General features: G+C 44.3%; 1 protein-coding gene across 1 annotated transcript in view; it reads left to right on the top strand.

Moving 5' to 3' along the window:
* The window catches only part of LOC309560124 (ficolin-1-like), a 91,339-nt gene extending 69,630 nt beyond the window's left edge, over nucleotides 1-21,709 (top strand). Inside the window, exon 9 of the mRNA XM_082263668.1 lies at nucleotides 21,456-21,709. Coding sequence (XP_082119794.1) covers nucleotides 21,456-21,697 — 242 coding nt within the window. The 3' untranslated portion in view covers nucleotides 21,698-21,709. The remainder of the gene's footprint in view (nucleotides 1-21,455) is intronic.
* The last annotated feature ends 255 nt before the right edge of the window (nucleotides 21,710-21,964 follow it).

Below are 21,964 nucleotides of genomic sequence, written 5' to 3'. Positions count from 1 at the left end.
TGTCGCAGGCTTTCTCAAAGTGTGTGTGTGTGTGTGTGTATATATATATATATATATATATATACACACACACACAGTGCCTTGCAAAAGTATTCGGCCCCCTTGAACTTTTTGACCTTTTGCCACATTTCAGGCTTCAAACATAAAGATATAAAACTGTAATTTTTTGTGAAGAATCAACAAGTGGGACACAATCATGAAGTGGAACGAAATTTATTGGATATTTCAAACTTTTTTAACAAATAAAAAACTGAAAAATTGGGCGTGCAGTAAGTTAATACTTTGTAGCGCCACCTTTTCCTGCGATTACAGCTGTAAGTCGCTTGGGGTATGTCTCTATCAGTTTTGCACATCGAGAGACTGACATTTTTGCCCATTCCTCCTTGCAAAACAGCTCGAGCTCAGTGAGGTTGGATGGAGAGCGTTTGTGAACAGCAGTTTTCAGTTCTTTCCACAGATTCTCGATTGGATTCAGGTCTGGACTTTGACTTGGCCATTCTAACACCTGGATATGTTTTTTTGTGAACCATTCCATTGTAGATTTTGCTTTATGTTTTGGATCATTGTCTTGTTGGAAGACAAATCTCTGTCCCAGTCTCAGGTCTTTTGCAGACTCCATCAGGTTTTCTTCCAGAATGGTCCTGTATTTGGCTCCATCCATCTTCCCATCAATTTTAACCATCTGCCCTGTCCCTGCTGAAGAAAAGCAGGCCCAAACCATGATGCTGCCACCACCATGTTTGACAGTGGGGATGGTGTGTTCAGGGTGATGAGCTGTGTTGCTTTTACGCCAAACATAACGTTTTGCATTGTTGCAAAAAAGTTTGATTTTGGTTTCATCTGACCAGAGCACCTTCTTCCACATGTTTGGTGTGTCTCCCAGGTGGCTTGTGGCAAACTTTAAACAACACTTTTTATGGATATCTTTAAGAAATGGCTTTCTTCTTGCCACTCTTCCATAAAGGCCAGATTTGTGCAGTATATGACTGATTGTTGTCCAATGGACAGAGTTTCCCACCTCAGCTGTAGATCTCTGCAGTTCATCCAGAGTGATCATGGGCCTCTTGGCTGCATCTCTGATCAGTCTTCTCCTTGTATGAGCTGAAAGTTTAGAGGGACAGCCAGGTCTTCGTAGATTTGCAGTGGTCTGATACTCCTTCCATTTCAATATTATCGCTTGCACAGTGCTCCTTGGGATGTTTAAAGCTTGGGAAATCTTTTTGTATCCAAATCTGGCTTTAAACTTCTCCACAACAGTATCTCAGACCTGCCTGGTGTGTTCCTTGTTCTTCATGATGCTCTCTGCACTTTAACCACTTAAGCCCCGGAAGATTTTACCCCCTTCCTGACCAGGACCCTTTTTTCAACTTGGCACTTAGTGAATTTAACTGACAATTGCGCAGTCATGCAATGCTGTACCCAAACGAAATTTACGTCCTTTTTTTCCCCACAAACAGAGCTTTCTTTTGGTGGTATTTGATCACCTCTGCGCTTTTTATTGTTTGCGATATTAATAAAAAAAGAGCGAAGATTTGGAGAAAAAATGACATTTTCAACTTTGTCTTTTAAAAAGTGTCCAATATACTCAATTTATGTCATATTTTTTGGCCAAAATGTATTTAGCTACATGTCTTTGACAAAAAAAAATTTAATTCGCGTATTTTTATTGGTTTGCGCAAAAGTTATAGCGTCTACAATCTATGGTGTAAATACTGAAATTTACGCAGCTTTAATTTCTGACTGCCTATCTCATTTCATGAAGTGCTAAATTGGCAGGGCAGTACAAAACCCCCCCAAACTACCACTTTTTGGAAAGTAGACATCCTAAGGAATGTCCTGAGAGGCATGTTGAGCTCATTGAATATTTCATTTTTTTTGTCACAGGTGTTTGAAAAATGACTAAAAAAAAAAAAAAATGTTTTTTTTTTTTTTTTTTACACAAAGTTGTCATTGAAATTATATATTGCTCACACATGCCATGGGTATATGCGCTATTAAACCCCACAATATATTCTGCTGCTTCTCCTGAGTACAGGGATACCACATATGTGAGACTTTTTGGGAGCCTAGCTGTGTACGGGAGCCCGAAAACCAATCCCCACCATCAGAATTTCAAAGGGCGTACATTTTTCATTGCATTTTCTCACTACCTATAACGGTTTAGGAGGCTCTGAAATGTCAAGATACCACAAAACCCCCCAAATGACCCCATTTTGGAAAGTAGACACCCCAAGCTGTTTGCTAAGAGGCATGGTGAGTCCATGGAATATTTTATATTTTGCCACAAGTTTTGGGTAAATTTCAATTTTTATTTTTATTTTTTTTTTAACACAAAGTTGTCACTAAAAGATAAATTTCTCACACATGACATGAGTATACGTATGTGAAATGACACCCCAAAATACATTCTGCCGCTTCTACTGAGTATGGGGATACCCCATGTGTGGGACTTTTTGGGAGCCTAGCTGTGTACGGGACCCCGAAAATCAATCACCATCTTCAGGTTTTCTAACGGCGTAAATTTTTGATTTTACTCCTCACTACCCATCACCGTTTCGGAGGCCCTGAAATTTCAAGATAGCACAAAACCCCCCCAAATGACCCCATTTTGGAAAGTAGACACCCAAGCTATTTGCTGAGAGGCATGGTGAGTCCATGGAATATTTTATATTTTGCCACAAGTTTCGGGAAATTACATTTTTTTTTTATTTTATTTTTTTAACACAAAGTTGTCACTAAATGATAAATTGCTCACACATGCCATGGGTATATGTGGAATGATACCCCAAAATACATTCTACTGCTTCCCCTGAGTACAGGGATACCACATGTGTGAGACTTTTTGGGAGCCTAGCTATGTACAGTACCGCGAAAACCAAGCAACACTCTCAGGTTTTCTAATGGTGTAAATTGTGCATTTCAGCTCTGCACTACCTGTCACAGTTTCGGAGGCCCTAAAATTACAAGATAGCACAAAACCCCCCCAAATGACCCCATTTTGGAAAGTAGACACCCCAAGCTATTTGCTGAGAGTCATGGTGAGTCCATGGAATATTTTATATTTTGCCACAAGTTCCGGGAAATATATATATATATATATATATATATATATTTTTTTTTTTTTTTTTTTACACAAAGTTGTCACTAAATGATATATTGCTCACACATGCCATGGGTATATGTGAAATGACACCCCAAAATACATTCTGCGGCTTCTCCTGAGTACAGGTATACCCCATGTGTGAGACATTTTTGCAGTCTAGCTGAGTACAGGACCCCGAAAACCAATCCCCACTTTCAGGCTTTCCAAGGGTGTAAATTGTTGATTTCACTCCTGACTACCTATCACAGTTTCGGAGGCCATGAAATGCCAAGACAATACAACCCCCCCCCCCAAATGACCCCTTTTCGGAAAGTAGAAACCCTAAGCTATTTGCAGAGAGGCATGTTGAGTGTTTTGCAGATCTCACTTTTTGTCACAAAGTTTTGGAATTTGAAAAAAGAGGGAAAAAATGCATTTTCCTGTTTTTTCTTCATTTTCCCAAAAAAATGAGAGCTGCAAAATACTCACCATGCCTCTCAGCAAATAGATTGGAGTGTCTACTTTGCAAAATGGGGTCATTTGGGGGGGTTTTGTGCCATCTTAGCATTTCATGGCCTTCAAAAGTCTGATTGGTAGTAAGGAGTGAGATCAACAATTTACGCCCTTAGAAAGCCAGAAGGTGCGGATTGGTTTTCCGGGTCCTGTACGCGGCTAGACTGCCAAAAAGTCTCACACATGGGGTATTCCTGTACTCAGGAGAAGCAGCAGAATGTATTTTGGGGTGTCATTTCACATATACCCATGGCATGTGTGAGCATTATATCATTTACTGACACCTTTGTATAAAAAAACAAAAAAAAATAATAATAATTTTCCCGAAACTTGTGGCAAAATATAAACTATTCCATGGACTCATCATGCCTCTCAGCTAATAGCTTGAAGTGCCTACTTTGCAAAATGGGGTCATTTGGGGGGGTTTTGTGCTATCTTGAAATTTCAGGGCCTCTGAAACTGTGACAGGTAGTGCAGTGGTAAAAGCAGCAATTTACGCCATTAGAAAACCTGAAGATGGGGATTGGTTTTCGGGGGCCAGTACACAGCTAGACTCCCAAAAAGTCTCACACATGTGGTATCCCTGTACTCAGGAGAAGCAGCAGAATGTATTTTGGGGTGTCATTTCACATATACCCATGGCATGTGTGAGAAATATATCATTTAGTGACAACTTTGTGTAAAAAAACAACAACAAAAAAAAGAAATAATAATTTTCCCGAAACTTGTGGCAAAATATAAAATATTCCATGGACTCACCCTGCCTCTCAGCAAATAGCTTAGAGCAGGGCTTCCCAAACGTTTTTGGGCTGAAACCCACTTATGAATCCAGATTTTTTTCGGGACCCACTTGCTTGTAATTGAATATTGTAAAGCACTTGGTGCTATATACAGTGCCTTGCGAAAGTATTCGGCCCCCTTGAACTTTTCGACTTTTTGCCACATTTCAGGCTTCAAACATATAGATATAAAACTGTAATTTTTTCTGAAGAATCAACAACAAGTGGGACAAAGTCATGAAGTGGAACAAAATTTATTGGATATTTCAAACTTTTTTAACAAATAAAAAATTGAAAATTTGGGCGTGCAAAATTATTCAGCCACCTTAAGTTAATATTTTGTAGTGCCACCGTTTGCTGCGATTACAGCTGTAAGTCGCTTGGGGTATGTCTCTATCAGTTTTGCACATCGAGAGACTGAAATTTGTGTCCATTACTCCTTGCAAAACAGCTCGAGCTTAGTGAGGTTGGGTGGAGAGCGTTTGTGAACAGCAGTTTTCAGTTCTTTCCATAGATTCTCGATTGGATTCAGGTCTGGACTTTGACTTGGCCATTCTAACACCTGGATATGTTTATTTGTGAACCATTCCATTGTAGATTTTGCTTTATGTTTTGGATCATTGTCTTGTTGGAAGACAAATCTCGGTCCCAGTCTCAGGTCTTTTGCAGACTCCATCAGGTTTTCTTCCAGACAGGTCCTGTATTTGGCTCCATCCATCTTCCCATCAATTTTAACCATCTTCCCTGTTCCTGCTGAAGAAAAGCAGGCCCAAACCATGATGCTGCCACCACCATGTTTGACAGTGGGGATGGTGTGTTCAAGGTGATGAGCTGTGTTGCTTTTACGCCAAACATAACGTTTTGCATTGTTGCCAAAAAGTTCGATTTTGGTTTTTTCTGACCAGAGCACCTTCTTCCACATGTTTGGTGTGTCTCTGGCAAACTTTAAACAACACTTTTTATGGATATCTTTAAGAAATGGCTTTCTTCTTGCCACTCTTCCATAAAGGCCAGATTTGTGCAGTACACGACTGATTGTTGTCCTATGGACAGAGTCTCCCACCTCAGCTGTAGATCTCTTCAGTTCATCCAGAGTGATCATGGGCCTCTTGGCTGCATCGCTGATAAGTCTTCTCCTTGTAAGAGCTGAAAGTTTAGAGGGACGGCCAGGTCTTCGTAGATTTGCAGTGGTTGATACTCCTTCCATTTCAATATTATCGCTTGCACAGTGCTCCTTGGGATGTTTAAAGCTTGAGAAATCTTTTTGTATCCAAATCCGGCTTTAAACTTCTCCACAACAGTATCTCGGACCTGACTGGTGTGTTCCTTGTTCTTCATGATTCTCTCTGCGCTTTAAATGGACCTCTGAGACTATCACAGTGCAAGTGCATTTATGCAGAGACTTGTTTACACACAGGTGGATTTTATTTATCATCATTGATCATTTAGGTCAACATTGGATCATTCAGAGATCCTCACTGAACTTCTGGAGAGAGTTTGCTGCACTGAAAGTAAAGGGCTGAATAATTTTGCAAGCCCAATTTTTCAGTTTTGATTTGTTAACAAAGTTTGAAATATCCAATAAATTTTGTTCCACTTCATGATTGTGTCCCACTTGTTGATGATTCTTCACAAAAAATTACAGTTTTTTTATGTTTGAAGCCTGAAATGTGGCAAAAGGTTGCAAAGTTCAAGGGGGCCGAATAGTTACATAGTTACATAGTTAGTGAGGCTGAAAAAAGACACAAGTCCATCCAGTTCAACCTATGATGTGTGTGTGTGTTTGCTTTTAACCGTACATTGTATACCCCTGTATATTGTGGTCTTTAAGGTGTCCATCCAATAGTTTTTTGAAACTATCAATGCTCCCCGCTGATACGACTGCTTGCGGAAGAGAATTCCACATCCTTACCGCTCTTACAGTGAAGAACCCCTTACGCACTTTAAGGTTAAACCGCCTTTCCTCAAGTTTTAGTGAGTGGCCACGTGTCTTATTGTATCTCCTTTCTCTGAATAGTTTGTTCCTTATGCTAGGGTCGCCAGTACAGTATTTGTACATCGATATTATATCCCCCCTCAATCGTCTCTTCTCCAGAGAGAATAGGTTCAGTGCTTGTAGTCTTTCCTCATAGCTGATGTCCTCCATTCCCCTAATTATTTTTGTTGCCCTTCTCTGGACTTTCTCCAGTTCCAGCACATCCTTCCTGAGGACCGGTGCCCAGAACTGGACAGCATACTCCAGATGTGGCCGGACCAGAGTCTTGTAGAGTGGAAGAATAATCTCTTTATTTCTGGAGTGAATCCCCTTTTTTATACAACCCAGTATTCTGTTGGCTTTGCTTGCAGCGGCTTGGCATTGCATGCCACTGCCAAGCCTGTTGTCTACCAGTACCCCCAGGTCCCTTTCCATCCTAGACTCACCCATAGGTTCCCCCCCTAGTGAGTAGCTTGCTTTCTGGTTTCTGGCCCCCAAGTGCCCCCATTAATCACCACCCTCTGGACTCTCCCCTGGAGCCAGTTCTCTATCCAGGTACTCACCTTATGGTCCATACCTATCTTCCTTAGTTTGTACTGTAAGCGTTTGTGGGGAACGGTGTCAAAGGCCTTTGCAAAGTCCAGATACACCACATCCACAGGCTTACCTTTATCTAAGTGGCAGCTCACTTCATCGTAGAAGGTTAATAGATTGGTTTGGCATGAACGATTTTTCATGAATCCATGCTGATTACTACTTATAATACCGTTTTCATTACTAAAGTCTTGTATGTGGTCCCTTATCATCCCCTCCAAAATTTTGCAGACTACTGATGTTAGGCTGACCGGCCTATAGTTACCCGGGATATATCTCGGCCCCTTTTTAAATATTGGTACCACGTTGGCTTTTTTCCAATCAGCTGGCACCATACCTGTCTGTAAACTATCCTTAAAGATCAAGAATAATGGTCTGGCAATCACCTGGCTGAGCTCATTAAGAACCCTTGGGTGCAAGCCATCCGGTCCCGGGGATTTATTTATGTTAAGTTTCTCTAGTTTAGCTCTAAGTCTATCCTCTGTTAGCCATGGCGGCACTTCCTGAGGTGTATTATTTAGTTCGGCCTTACAAGCGGGGTTCGTGTAGCCCCCCGATTCCTTTGTGAAGACTGAAGAAAAGAAATTATTTAACACTTCCGCCTTTTCTCTGTCCTCAGTGGCCATTTTTCCTTTATCATCTTTTATGGGGCCAATGTGTTCTGGCCTCGCTTTCTTACTGTTTATATACTTAAAGAACTTCTTGGGGTTCTTTTTACTCTCCTCCGCTATATGTCTCTCGTGTTCTATTTTAGCCGCCCTGATTTCGTCTTTACATTTCTTATTACACTCTTTGTAGTGCTTAAATGCTGCCAATGACCCCTCAGTCTTGTATTTTTTTGAAGGCCTTTTCTTTAGCTCTAATATACATTTTTATGTTGGAGTTTAGCCACCCAGGGTTTAGTTTTGCTCTTTTAAATTTATTTCCCTGTGGAATGCACTGGCCCACCCCCTTGTTAAGTATGCTCTTGAAGCACTCCCATTTTTCCTCCGTGTTCTTTGTTCCCAGGGTTCTATCCCATTTGATATTTTCTAGCAGCGAGCGCAGTTTAGGGAAATTGGCTCTTTTGAAATTCAGTGTCCTTATATTACCCTTGTGTTTCCTATTACTGTAATTAATACTGAAACCAATTGACCTATGGTCACTGTTCCCTAAGTTGTCCCGTATTTCTATATCCGTGAGCAGGTCTGTATTGTTGGTAATCAGTAGGTCAAGTACCGCATTGTTTCTTGTCGGTGCATTCACCATCATGAAATTGTCCTGCAAAACATTTAGGAACTGCCGAGCCTTGGCTGAATGCGCGGTTCCTTCTGCCCAGTCTATATCAGGATAATTAAAGTCCTCCATTATAATGACATTTCCCATCCTTGCTGCCAATCCTATCTGTAACATGAGGTCCACCTCACCCTCCTCCCTCTGGTTTGGGGGCCTATAGCATACGCCCAATATTACCTTCCCCACCGTGCCTTTCCTTTGAAGCTCTACCCATAGGGATTCTGCCTCGTCCATAGCTCCATTATTAATATCATCCCTCATATTTACCTTTTACTTTCGCAAGGCACTGTAAATGCAAATAATAATAATAATATTGCATATTTTAAAGGGATGGGAAAGTTGAATTAAAAATATCAATTTACTACTTTTAAATTTATTATTGAATTCACTTAACCACTTAAGCCCCGGAAGTTTTACCCCCTTCCTGACCAGGGCCTATTTTGCGATTCGGCACTGCGTGACTTTAACGGACAATTGCGCGGTCGTGCGACGCTGTACCTAAACAAATTTGACGTCCTTTTTTTCCCACAAACAGAGCTTTCTTTTGGTGGTATTTGATCACCTGTTTTTTTGATCATGCGCTATATACAAAAAAAGAGCGTAAATTTTGCAGAAATAACAATATTTTTCACATTTTTTTATATGAAATTCCTCAAAAAAATTTAAAAGTTAAAATTTTTTAACATTTTAGGCCAATTTGTTTTATGCTACATATGTTTGGTAAAAAAAATCACAAAAAGCGTATTTTGATTGGTTTGCGCAAAAGTTATTGCGTTTACTAACTGAGGGAAAGATTTTTGATTTTTTTTTAACGAGTAATGGCGGCGATCTGCGTTTTTTTTTTGCGGGACTGCGACATTGCGGAGGACAGATCGGTCCCTTGACTGACATTTTTGACACTTTTGGGGTTACCAGTGACATTACTGCAGTAATCAGTGCTATACATATGCACTGTTACTGTAAAAATGACACTGGCAGTGAAGGAATTAACTTTATTGGAGAGGGAGGGGTTAAGTGTGTCCCTAGGGGCGTGTTTCTAACTGTGATTGGCTGTGGCTACTAGTGTAAGAACAGAGATCAACGGTCCTACATAGTAGAACCGTGTGATCTCCATTCTTACACAGGGAAGAATGACAGACGGCTTTGTTTACATTAGCCGCCTGCCTTTCTTCCGGTGTAACGGACGATCGCAAGAGCCGGCGGACATCGGGTCTGCCGGTCACACGCGCAGGGGGGTCCCTGACCGCGCGGGAGTGGGAGCACGCCTCCGGCGGTGAGCTTGCTCCCTAGAGCCTCACAGGCTAGCGACGTAGACCTACGTCGCTTTGCCTGTGAGGGGCTGACCGCCGCAGTAAATAGTCGTGCCGCGGTCGGCATGCGGTTAATTAATATATAACTACAGGCATGGCACAGGTGATGGTACAGGCATATGGCACAGGTCATGGTACAGGCATGGCAAAGGTGATGGTACAGGAGATGGTATAAGCATGACACAGGTCATGGTAAGGGCATGGCACAGGCCATGGCACAGGTGATGGTACAGGCATGGCACAGGTGATGGTACAGGCATGGCACAGATGATGATATAGGCATGGCACAGGTGATGGTACAGGCATGGCACAGGTCATGGTACAGGCATGTCACAGGTCATGGCACAGGTCATGGTACAGGCATGTCACAGGTCATGGTACAGGCATGTCACAGGTCATGGTACAGGCATGTCACAGGTCATGGTACAGGAGATAGTATAGGCATGGCACAGGTCATGGTAAGGGCATGGTACAGGCCATGGCACAGGTGATGGTATAGGCATGGCACAGATGATGGTATAGGCATGGCACAGGTGATGGTACAGGCATATGGCACAGGTCATGGTACAGGCATGGCACAGGTCATGGTACAGGAGATAGTATAAGCATGGCACAGGTCATGGTAAGGGCATGGCACAGGCCATGGCACAGGTGATGGTACAGGCATGGCACAGGTGATGGTACAGGCATGGCACAGATGATGATATAGGCATGGCACAGGTGATGGTACAGGCATGGCACAGGTCATGGTACAGGCATGTCACAGGTATTGGTACAGGCATGTCACAGGTCATGGTACAGGAGATGGTATAAGCATGGCACAGGTCATGGTAAGTGCATGGCACAGGTCATGGTACAGGCATGTCACAGGTCATGGTACAGGCATGTCACAGGTCATGGTACAGGAGATAGTATAGGCATGGCACAGGTCATGGTAAGGGCATGGTACAGGCATGGCACAGGCATGGCACAGATGATGGTATAGGCATGGCACAGGTCATGGTACAGGCATGTCACAGGACATGGTACAGGAGATGATATAGGCATGGCACAGGAGATGGTATAGGCATGGCACAGATCATGGTAAGGGCATGGCACAGGTGATGGTACAGGCATGGCACAGGTGATGGTACAGGCATGGCACAGATGATGGTATAGGCATGGCACAGGTCATGGTGCAGGAGATGGTATAGGCATGGCACAGGTCATGGTAAGGGCATTGCACAGGCCATGGCACAGGTGATGGTACAGGCATGGCACAGATGATGGTACGGGCATGTCACAGGTCATGGTACAGGCATGTCACAGGTCATGGTACAGTCATGGCACAGGTCATGTTACAGGAGATGGTATAGGCATGGCACAGGTCATGGTAAGGGCATGACACAGGCGATGGTACAGGCATGGCACAGATGATGGTATAGGCACGGCACAGGTGATGGTACAGGCACGGCACAGGTCATGGTACAGGCACGGCACAGGTCATGGTACAGGAGATGGTATAAGCATGGCACAGGTCATGGTAAGGGCATGGCACAGGTGATGGTACTGGCATGGCACAGGTCATGGCACAGGCATATCACAGGTCATGGTACAGGAGATGGTATAGGCATGGTACAGGAGATGGTATAGGCATGGCACAGGAGATGGTATAGGCATGGCATAGGTCATGGTAAGGGCATGGCACAGGTGATGGTACAGGCATGGCACAGGTGATGGTAAAGGCATGGAACAGATGATGGTATAGGCATGGCACAGGTCATGGTACAGGAGATGGTATAGGCATGGCACAGGTCATGGTAAGGGCATGGCACAGATGATGGTATAGGCATGGCACAGGTCATGGTAAGGGCATGGCACAGGTGATGGTACAGGCATGTCACAGGTCATGGTACAGGAGATGGTATAGGCATGGCACAGGTGATGGTATAGGCATGGAACAGTAGGTACAGGCATGGCACAGTATGTACAGGCATGGCATAGTAGGTACAGGCATGGCACAGTAGGTATAGGCATGGCACAGTAGGTACAGGCATGGCACAGTAGATATAGGCATGGCACAGAATGTACAGGCATGGCATAGTAGGTACAGGCATGGCACAGTAGGTATATGCATGGCACAGTATGTACAGGCAAGGCACAGTAGGTAAAGGCATGTCACAGTATGTACAGGCATGGCACAGCACTGCTACTTACTGTGCCCTGATTGTTACCCACTACAGCAGCTTCAATCACTTACCTGCTGTCCTGGGCAGTGGGCTGGCTCGCTGGCTCGACTCCTGTGGTTCACTGGCTTGACTCCTGTCCTATAAGCATGGCACAGGTAATGGTAAGGGCATGGCACAGGTGATAGTACAGGCATGTCACAGGTCATGGTACAGGCATGTCACAGGTCATGGTACAGGAGATAGTATAGGCATGGCACAGGTCATGGTACAGGCATGGCACAGATGATGGTATAGGCATGGTACAGGCATGTCACAGGTCATGGTACAGGCATGTCACAGGTCATGGTACAGGAGATAGTATAGGCATGGCACAGGTCATGGTACAGGCATGGCACAGATGATGGTATAGGCATGGCACAGGTCATGGTACAGGCATGTCACAGGTCATGGTACAGGAGATGATATAGGCATGGCACAGGTCATGGTAAGGGCATGGCACAGGTGATGGTACAAGCATGGCACAGGTGATGGTACAGGCACGGCACAGGTGATGGTACAGGCATGGCACAGATGATGGTATAGGCATGGCACAGGTCATGGTACAGGAGATGGTATAGGCATGGCACAGGTCATGGTAAGGGCATTGCACAGGCCATGGCACAGGTGATGGTACAGGCATGTCACAGGTCATGGTACAGGAGATGCTATAGGCATGGCACAGGTGATGGTATAGGCATGGCACAGTAGGTACAGGCATGGCACAGTATGTACAGGCATGGAATAGTAGGTACAGGCATGGCACAGTAGGTACAGGCATGGCACAGTATGTACAGGCATTGCATAGTAGGTACAGGCATGGCACAGTAGGTAAAGGCATGTCACAGTATGTACAGGCATGGCACAGCACTGCTACTTACTGTGCCCTGATTGTTACCCACTGCAGCGGCTTCAATCACTTACCTGCTGTGCTGTCCTGGGCAGTGGGCTGGCTCTCTGGCTCGACTCCTGTGGCTCGCTGGCTCGACTCCTGTGGCTCGCTGGCTTGACTCCTGTGGCTCGCTGGCTCGACTCCTGTCACTCCACACTCCGACAGACGTTCATGGCGCGCTGCTCCTCTCTTCGCTGACGGCGGCGGGAACGGGCGGGAAGGTGTCTGAGTCAGACGGTGCGTGCGTCAGTCACCGCCCCCAAACGTCATCAGCCGGGAACCCCCCCCATAGCCAGCAATACGTCCGGCGCCCCTAGTGGGCTTTTAAATGGTAATTTTTATTTATTTTTTCTCACTGCTGATCTGACTGCTCTAACGTTGTTGGCGACCCACTCAGATGCGGCTCGCGACCCACAGTTTGGGAAATCCTGGCTTAGAATGTCTACTTTGCAAAATGGGGTCATTGGGGGGAGGGGGGGTTTGTGCTATCTTGAAATTTCAGGGCCTCTGAAACTGTGACAGGTTGTGCAGAGGTAAAATAAGCAATTTACGCCATTAGAAAACTTGAAGATGGGGATTGGTTTTCGGGGTCCCGTACACAGCTAGGCTCACAAAAAGTCTCACACATGTGGTATCCCTGTACTCAGGAGAAGCAACAGAATGTATTTTGGGGTGTCATTTCACATATACCCATGGCATGCGTGAGCAATATATCATTTAGTGAAGACATTCTGTAAAAAAAAAAAACAAAAAAACAAATTGTCATCTTTCCGAAACTTAGGGCAAAATATAAAATACTCCATGGACTCAATATGCCTCTCAGCAAATAGCTTTGGGTGTCTACTTTTCAAAAAGGGGTCATTTGGGGGGTGTTTGAACTGTCTCGGCATTTTATGCTCAATCTTAGCCACACATCACCCACTCTTCTAACCACTTGAAAACCAAGCCTTTTCTGTGACTTTTTGTCTACATGAAAAAATATTTTTTTTTACTAGAAAATTACTTTGAACCCCCAAACATTATATATTTCTTTAAAGCAGAGGCCCTATAGAACAAAATGGTGGATGTTGCAAATTTTTTTTATTTTTATTTTTTTTTTATTTTGCTTTTTTATGTTATTTTGACACCTTTCCTTTCATTTTTTTTTTTTTTAATCATTTTTATTGTTATCACAGTGAATTTAAATATCCCCTATGATAGCAATCTGTAGTGACAGGTACTCTTTTTTAAAAAAAATTGGGGTCTTTTAGACTCTCGATCTCTCCTCTGACCTTAACGCATCTGACCACACCAAAATTGGTGTGATAAAATACTTTCCCAATTTCCCAATGGCGCTGTTTATTTCTAGCGAAACAGAAGTCATGAAATGTTCGTAGCTTCTGGTATCTTAGGCCATAGAGATGATTGGAGCCATTCTCATCTCCAATTAGCTCTATGGTTAGATAACTGAACCACCGGCTGCACTCTCGGGGTTAATCGGTGGGACAGGAGAGCCAGAGAAAAACCACGGAAGGCGGTGGAAGGTGGTGGAAGGCGGCGGTGGGGGGTGGCCCCCTCGCACTGCATGTAAAAGCAGTCTTGCGGCCAATTACCCGCTAGGATTGCTTTTACATGTAAGCCAACTGCTGGCTGCAAAAAACGATACCAAGATGATGCCTAAATCTGCAGGCATCATCCTGGTATAACCACTCAAAGTCCAGCAACATACCAGTACATTGCTGGTCCTTGTTTGGCATATAGTGTAGGTTTTTTTTTTTTTTTTTTCATGCAGCCTGTGGGCTGACAAAAAAAAAGAGAACCTAACAGAAATCAGCACAGGAATATTGTGTAGTATTACTCATTATTAACCGCCCAAACAACCACCCACTGAATTTAATGATGGGTATACATGACAATATTCCACGTATACCTAAAAGGTATTTTAACTGCAGTGCTAAAATCAGCTTATCACCACAGCTGCTGCGAGCAAAGGTATCCATATATGCTATGCGCAAACACTGTTTGTGTCAGAATATATAAAATCAATGTGGCAGCCGACGAGTACCTGCAAGAGAAACAGGTTAACAAAAGAATGAAAAACAAACAAAGTACCGTAAAAGTACATTAGGAAGAGTAGAAGAACATATAAAATGACTGACACGACAACTGTTTTTGGATTTCTTTATTTTTTTTTCGAACTGTTTTTTCTGTGAACTGCAATTTTCCAGCTTGGGTCTCTCAAAATGTCGATAGCCATTGAACATCTTTCGAGACCCTGTGTTTGTGTGCCCTACACTGTGTCATGCTGTACCCTACACTAAAACTCCACTAGTGTATGGTAGCGCTCGAAACATTCCCCGATGCAGAGACCAGGTTGGTCAGGACATCTGGGACAATAATAGCGGGTGTCACGCATAAATCCACGCCTGCTACAGACACGACATCTTCTTTGGGGTCGTCTTTGGGTAGGGGTACTCGGGAGGACATGTGGAAAATGTCTCTCATGCAGCCGGCTCACTGCATCTGGAAGGGGAAGGCATGGCACAGGTCATGGTACAGGCATGCCTCCTGGGTACAGGTAGGCAAGGATGATCACTTCCTGGAATTCCCGTAAGGATCCAGTTTGTCCTGACGCCCTGTATAGGACAAAGGCGTTCAGCATAGCCAATTGGAATAAATAAACAGACACTTTTTTGTACCAGCGTCTGGCTTTACGGCAACTAAATATGGCGCCATAAGTTGGTCGCTAAGGTCCACCCCTCCCATTTTAAGGTTATATTCGTGGACACAGAGGGGTTTCTCCATAACGCCAGTTGCCGCAGGAATTTGGATCGTCGTGTCTGCGTGAAGGGAGGACAGAACATAAACATCCTGTGTATCCCTCCACTTCACTGCAAGCAATTTGTCCGTTTTCAAGCAGGCTCTCGCCCCCCGACTAAGACAGAAATTTACAAGCCGTTGGGGGAAGCCCCGGCGATTAGGTCGCACGGTGTCACATGTGCAAATTTGTAATTCAGAAAGATGATTAATTAGTGGCACGCTTGTGTAGATGTTGTCCACGTACAAATGGTACCCCTTTCCGGATAAGGGTGACACCAAGTCCCAAACTATCTTGCCACTGCTCCCTATGTAGTCTGGGCAGTTGGGTGGCTCCACAGTGCTATCTTTTACCTCATAGACCCAGAAACTAACTGTATAGCCTGTGGCCCTGTCACACAGTTTATACAGCTTGACCCCGTACTTGGCACGCTTGCTGGGGAGGTACTGTTTCATAGCAAGGCGGCCAGTAAATTTAATCAGGGACTCGTCAACGCAGACAACTTGTGCGGGGGTAAACAAGGCTGCAAACCGCTGATTGAAGTGTTCTATGAGGGGCCGAATTTTGTGGAGCCGATCATATGCAGGGTCTCCCCGAGGACGACAGATTTCATTGTCGCTGAAATGCAAAAATCGCAGAATTTGCTCGTATCTCACCCTGGACATGGAGGCAAAGTACATGCGCATAAGGTGAAGTGGGCTAGTAGACCAATATAGCCGCAATTCACTCTGTTTGGTTATGCCCATGTTCAGGGAAAGGCCGAGAAAGATTTTAAAATCGGGAACCGTTATAGGTTTCCAGCCGAATGGTCTGGCAAGGGGCGAATTTGGGTTGGCGGAGATAAATTGTTGTGCGTATAAATTTGATTGATCCACAATAGATCCATAAAGATCTTCCGTGAAGAACAGCTCAAAAAAAGTTCAGTATCGTAAACCAGCTGTCTTCACGTGGATTCCAGGTTGGGCAGTGAATGGGGGAAGTACTGGCGCTGTAGAATCAGTGGGTTGTCAATTGGGATATGCCAGCGCATCAGGGAGGGCACTATGGGCTCTACGGGCCTGTCTTCGAATACGTGGTGGCTGCGGGCCACTATTTGTGCTAGCCACCGCACCAGCTTCAACTGCACTTATGGGACTCGCCATGTCACCAAGTGATACTGCAGTGCTGGTTGTACTAGGTCCAGGGTGTACTAGGCCACCAGAAGGATGAGTGGCTGTAGTACTGACACTCTGCTCCATACGAGCACCCTGCGATTCCTGCATCTCAACAACTCCAGAATGGGGTTGGGTACGCCTGGGTCTAACAGGGAACCATCCGTCGTTGGAGCTATCTGTCAGGGAGCCGCTGCTGTCATCAGGTTCGTATACTGACCCTAATTCTGCCAGTGAGGCTTCCCCATTGCTCTTATCTGACATGGCCAGTATACTGTAAGCCTCTGCACTACTGTACAAATGTTTGTTCATTTTAGTTAACTAAATTTACCGGTACAGTAGTGTGACTCACAGGTAATAAAAGCACCTGGTTGTCAAGGACTATTTCAAGCACTACCAAAAAAAAACTGCTAATGCTAGCAGGGATCAGGCCTGACTCTGCTAACACAGCGGTTTTGTGTGTTGTGTTTTTTTGTAAGTGACAGTAATCTATTGATTACTACACTTGCCTGGGTGGAGTGGGCTGAGCAGAGGGGTTAAACGCAGGTGCTGGCAGGAATCAGTGCTGATCGTGCAAACACCGCGTTTTGGGAACCCTAAACTATGGGGACGCTAGTATAGTTCTGATCAGATCAGATATTGATCTGTTCAAACACTATACTAGTAATGGAAGTGTATGTGTGTGTGGTAATCAAGGGGTTATTTCTAACTGTGCGCCGGGGATCTGCGCTATTTTAGACTGACACTAACACTAGCTATTGTCACCTGTGTCACTAATAATAGTGATCAGAAAAAAAAACTGTACACTATAAAAGTGACACTGTGACAGGACAATGAAGGGGTTAACTGGGGGTGTTCAGGGGGGATCAGGGGGTTAAATCTTTATTGGGGGGGGGGCGGCGGGGACCCTAACCCTCCTTTGGGACAGAAACTAACTCTCTAGCGCTAACTCAAGTCACAATCACACTAATACAAAATACAGTAAAACACTATATTACGTGTGTATTAGTGTGTTAGTGTGCAATGTGACAGGGGGGAAGGGGTTAACTGGATGTGATCAGGGGGGGATCAGGGGATTAAGTATTTATTGGGAGGGGGTGACGGGTATCCTAAGTATAAAAGGAACGGCGGCAAGCGCTAAACCTGGTCACAAGTCACACTTATACAGGTATATAGAAAATGCTATATACTGTATACAGTGTGTGTTGTGACAGGGGGTGTAGAGGTGATCGGGGGGAATCAGGGGGTTAAATCTTTATTGGGGGGGTGGCGGGGACCTTAAACCTGCTTGGGACAGAAACTAAGTCGCTAACGCTAATTCAGGTCACAAACACACTAATAGAAAATACATTAAAACACTATATTACTTGTTTATTAGTGTTCAATGTGACAGGGGGAAGGGGTTAACTGGGGGTGATCAGGGGGGGATCAGGAGGGATTAGGGGGTTAAATCTTTATTGGGAGGGGGTGGCGGTTATTTTAAATGTAAAATGGGGGGCCACAAACGCTACAACTGGTCACAAATCACACTTATACGGGTATATAGGAAAATGCTATATGCTATATACATACAGTGTGTGTTGTGACAGGGGGTGTAGGGGTTATCAGGGGGGATCAGGGGGTTAAATCTTTATTTGGGGGGGGTGGCGGGGACCCTAAACCTACTTGGGACAGAAACTAACTCGCTAGCGCTAACTCAAGTCACAATTGCACTAATACAAAATACAGAAAAACAGTATATTACGTTTGTATTAGTGTGCAATGTGACAGGGGGGAAGGGGTTAACTGGGGGTGATCAGGGGGGATCAGGGGGTTAAATCTTTATTGGGGGGTGGCGGGTATTTTAAGTGAAAAAGGGGGGGCCGCAAGCGCTACACCTGGTCACAAATCACACTTATACAGGTATATAGGAAAATGCTATATGCTGTATACAGTGTGTGTTGTGACAGGGGGTGTAGGGGTTAACTGGGGGGGCGATCGGGTTAAATGTGCCTATCTAAGTGTAAATGTATGTGCTTGGTGCAGTTACTTACAGTTAGATGTGCTCTCCTCTCGAGATGAATCCAAAAAGGATCATGGGAGGGGAGAGCACGTCTTTTCTGAGCCTGTGTTTACATTACACAGGCTCAGCATGTAATCTGATTGGGCAGAACCGATCAACAGGTCCAGGCCAAAAATCATTGGCCTGGACCTGATGACTGATCGGTTCTGAACCCAATCAAGCCATCGGCAGGACCGCGGGATCGCGCGCACCAGAGCGGCGGGAAGTAGTGACGTATCAATACGTCACTTTGCCTGGCCGGGGCTGACCGCCGAAGTATATGTACTTGCGGCGGTCGGCAAGTGGTTAAACGGACCTCTGAGACTATCACAGTGAAGGTGCATTTATACAGAGACTTGATTACACACAGGTGGATTCTATTTATCATCATTTATAATTTAGGTCAACATTGGATCATTCAGAGATCCTCACTGAACTTCTGGAGAGAGTTTGCTGCACTGAAAATAAAGAGGCTGAATAATTTTGCACACCCAATTTTTCAGTTTTTTATTTGTTAACAAAGTTTGAAATATCCAATAAATTTAGTTCCACTTCATGATTGTGTCCCACTTGTTGTTGATTCTTCACAAAAAATTACAGTTTTATATCTTTATGTTTGAAGCCTGAAATGTGGCAAAAGGTCGCAAGGTTCAAGGGGGCCGAATACTTTTGCAAGGCACTGTATATCTATATATAAATGTAGCACTACTCCCATGGGAGCTGCTGAGTGTGGGTCCCCCTGGGTTACTGCTAGCAAGAGAAGTACCTTTAAGCATGTTTTCAAGTGTGAGCACTTTAGACAAGAACAAGTCCTGTTTCTTTGGTTTTTAGGGTTTATTGGAGAACTTGGATGGGAGAAGGGAGAAGCGGGATACTTCAACTACTTAACTATGCACAATTAGGCAGGGAATCTGAAAAATGCTGCTTGACGCTGGTTGACGCTTCACTGACGCTGAGTAACGCTGACTGACGCTGGTCACAGCTAGGCCGCTTACTATTGCTTCACCTCTGACTGTATGAAAGTCCTTAAAGCTCCCTGAGGATCTCCTTCCTGAGGTAGCTGACTTTATAGCACTGACTGTATTGCTGAACACTGCTGAACACTTCAGGGCCCTTCCTGGCGCCCCCTTTGCTTCCCAAACTTCAGGGCTTTAACACTTGGCAACCCCTTTACTGTAACTACTGGTTAGCTGGCTCCTGGATCCCCTTTGACCATTCTGGAGTGGTCCCTTCTCCTAGGCAGACCCCTTGGCAGATCTTGAGTACTCATGACACTGTTTTTCCTGAAGACCTCTGCCCAGCAGCTCCACTCGGTCAGCACACTCTGGATCCTTTCTGCAGCCCAGCTCAACCTCCGGTCCCTAGGCCAACTACCCGATCACTTTCACAGGAGAGGAACAGCTGTCACCTCCTTCTGGGACTAATGCTCCTGCCAAAAGACACTCTGTCATATGCTCCCTCAGAATTTATTTCCAATCCCAGGGTGCATTGCGGCAACCCACCCACTGGGACAGTCATAAACCCTGGTGTGCCATTGGCCAGGTTTCCTCCACTGTCCAACAAGGTCCCTCATTGGACACAATGGGGAGACTCCCCAGACTAAACAGACCACACCTGGAAACACATGACAGACTAGCTAATAGATCAGGCCCCCTTGATAAGCAGACAGGGCCACACATATACTTTTTCCTAGCACCTACCTAGGAGGGTGCTACATATATACTTTGAGAAAGCCTGCGACACATCTGGATCGTGGGGAAGTTCAAAGTATGAGTGAAACACGTCAATCCATCGCATTACAGAATGTGCTGCAATACATCCTCTAGATACTGTATTCTCGTATGATGATGATCTCGTATGATGTTTTTACTATCTTGCCTTTAATAAAATGCATATTTTTATAATTTGTATTTTATCTAATTGATACTCAAATCCCCATCCGCCTCGTCCACAGGATTCACCTGTAAGACTTGGTTTACTTTTGCCCTTTTATTCTTAGGGGATTGTGCTGGTATTTTTCTTTGATAGATAATTACTCTCCACCTAATTTCCATAACAGTCAATGAATTCCTTGCCCGGCAATGGCTGCCTAGCAAACTTTAGGCAAATTCCCAGCAGATACAAAACATACAAGTTAATGTGGCTCTGTATTCATTCATACATAATAAAAAACATTACTTAAAGCAGAACTTAACTGTATCTGAGTAGCACAAACCAAAAACACTATTTAATAATTTTTGATATGCAAAGCAAACTCAACTGTCCACCCATGTCTCCGTGCTTTATTTTGTTGAGATATCACAAACACTCTCCTTGCATTAATCTAGCATTTACTTCCTTGAATCCATCTGCCCATAGCCCAGACATGCAGGCAGGATTGTGTGCTTAGCTGAGACAGCCCCTCTCCCTTCCTCAAGATGAAAGACAATAAAGACTCCTGGAATGTATGACATCATTTTGGCCATCATTTTGGCCAAGGCCAGTGTAGCACTACCCTGTAAGGGCCGCTGGTTTTAACTCACAATGCACCAGCCGCCACTGATATATATATATGCAACCACTATTTCATCATCTCTCATTGATGAATAAAGGTCAGTGTTGTAAACATTGAACCTTGAAAATGAGTAAATTAAGCATAATGCAGCCAGTTTAAAGTTCTGGCAGTCTACTGGGGAAGGAACTTAGGCAGCACCCAGATGTTTGCCAGTAACTGCCCATAAAAACCAACAGCTGATTGCAAAGAAAATGGTACACAGCTTTCAGTAGAGCTGTCTGCATATATTTTTTTTTTTTTTTAACAGTACCACACCTTTAATTTATGTTAATCTGTTGTTTTTTTAAGGTGACTCTATGAGTGTTCATAATAACATGCCGTTCTCTACAAAGGACAACGATTTTACAGCAACCACATGTCCCAGTCGGTTTAAAGGAGGATGGTGGTACGGTAGCTGCCACCATGCAAACCTGAATGGGCTTTACCTGCTAGGACCACACGAGTCCACCGCTGACGGTATCAACTGGTACACCGGAAAAGGTCACAAATATTCTTACAAGATATCTGAAATGAAGATTAGACCAATCTAATGACACTTAGGGGTCTATGTATGAATAAAAAAAAAAAATGTTGGACGAATGTGACAAATATTCACCCATTCTTGACAAATTCCTCCTGTATTTTTCTTAATACAATAAATTCCTAGGATTGTCAGCTCTATCTAGTGGCCACAATGTGTTATTTTTTTTGACTGAGGTGTTTATCCACCCTATTCCTGCCCTGGCCATTTTTCAGCTCTCAGCACTGTCACACTTTGAATGACAATTACTCAGTCATGCAGCACTGTACCCGACCAA

This window comes from Pelophylax lessonae (genome assembly GCF_965119305.1).
Source record: "Pelophylax lessonae genome assembly, chromosome: 7".
Taxonomy (NCBI): domain Eukaryota; kingdom Metazoa; phylum Chordata; class Amphibia; order Anura; family Ranidae; genus Pelophylax; species Pelophylax lessonae.
Note: the sequence above shows the minus strand (reverse complement) of the source record. Positions and strands in the feature narration are given on the sequence as shown.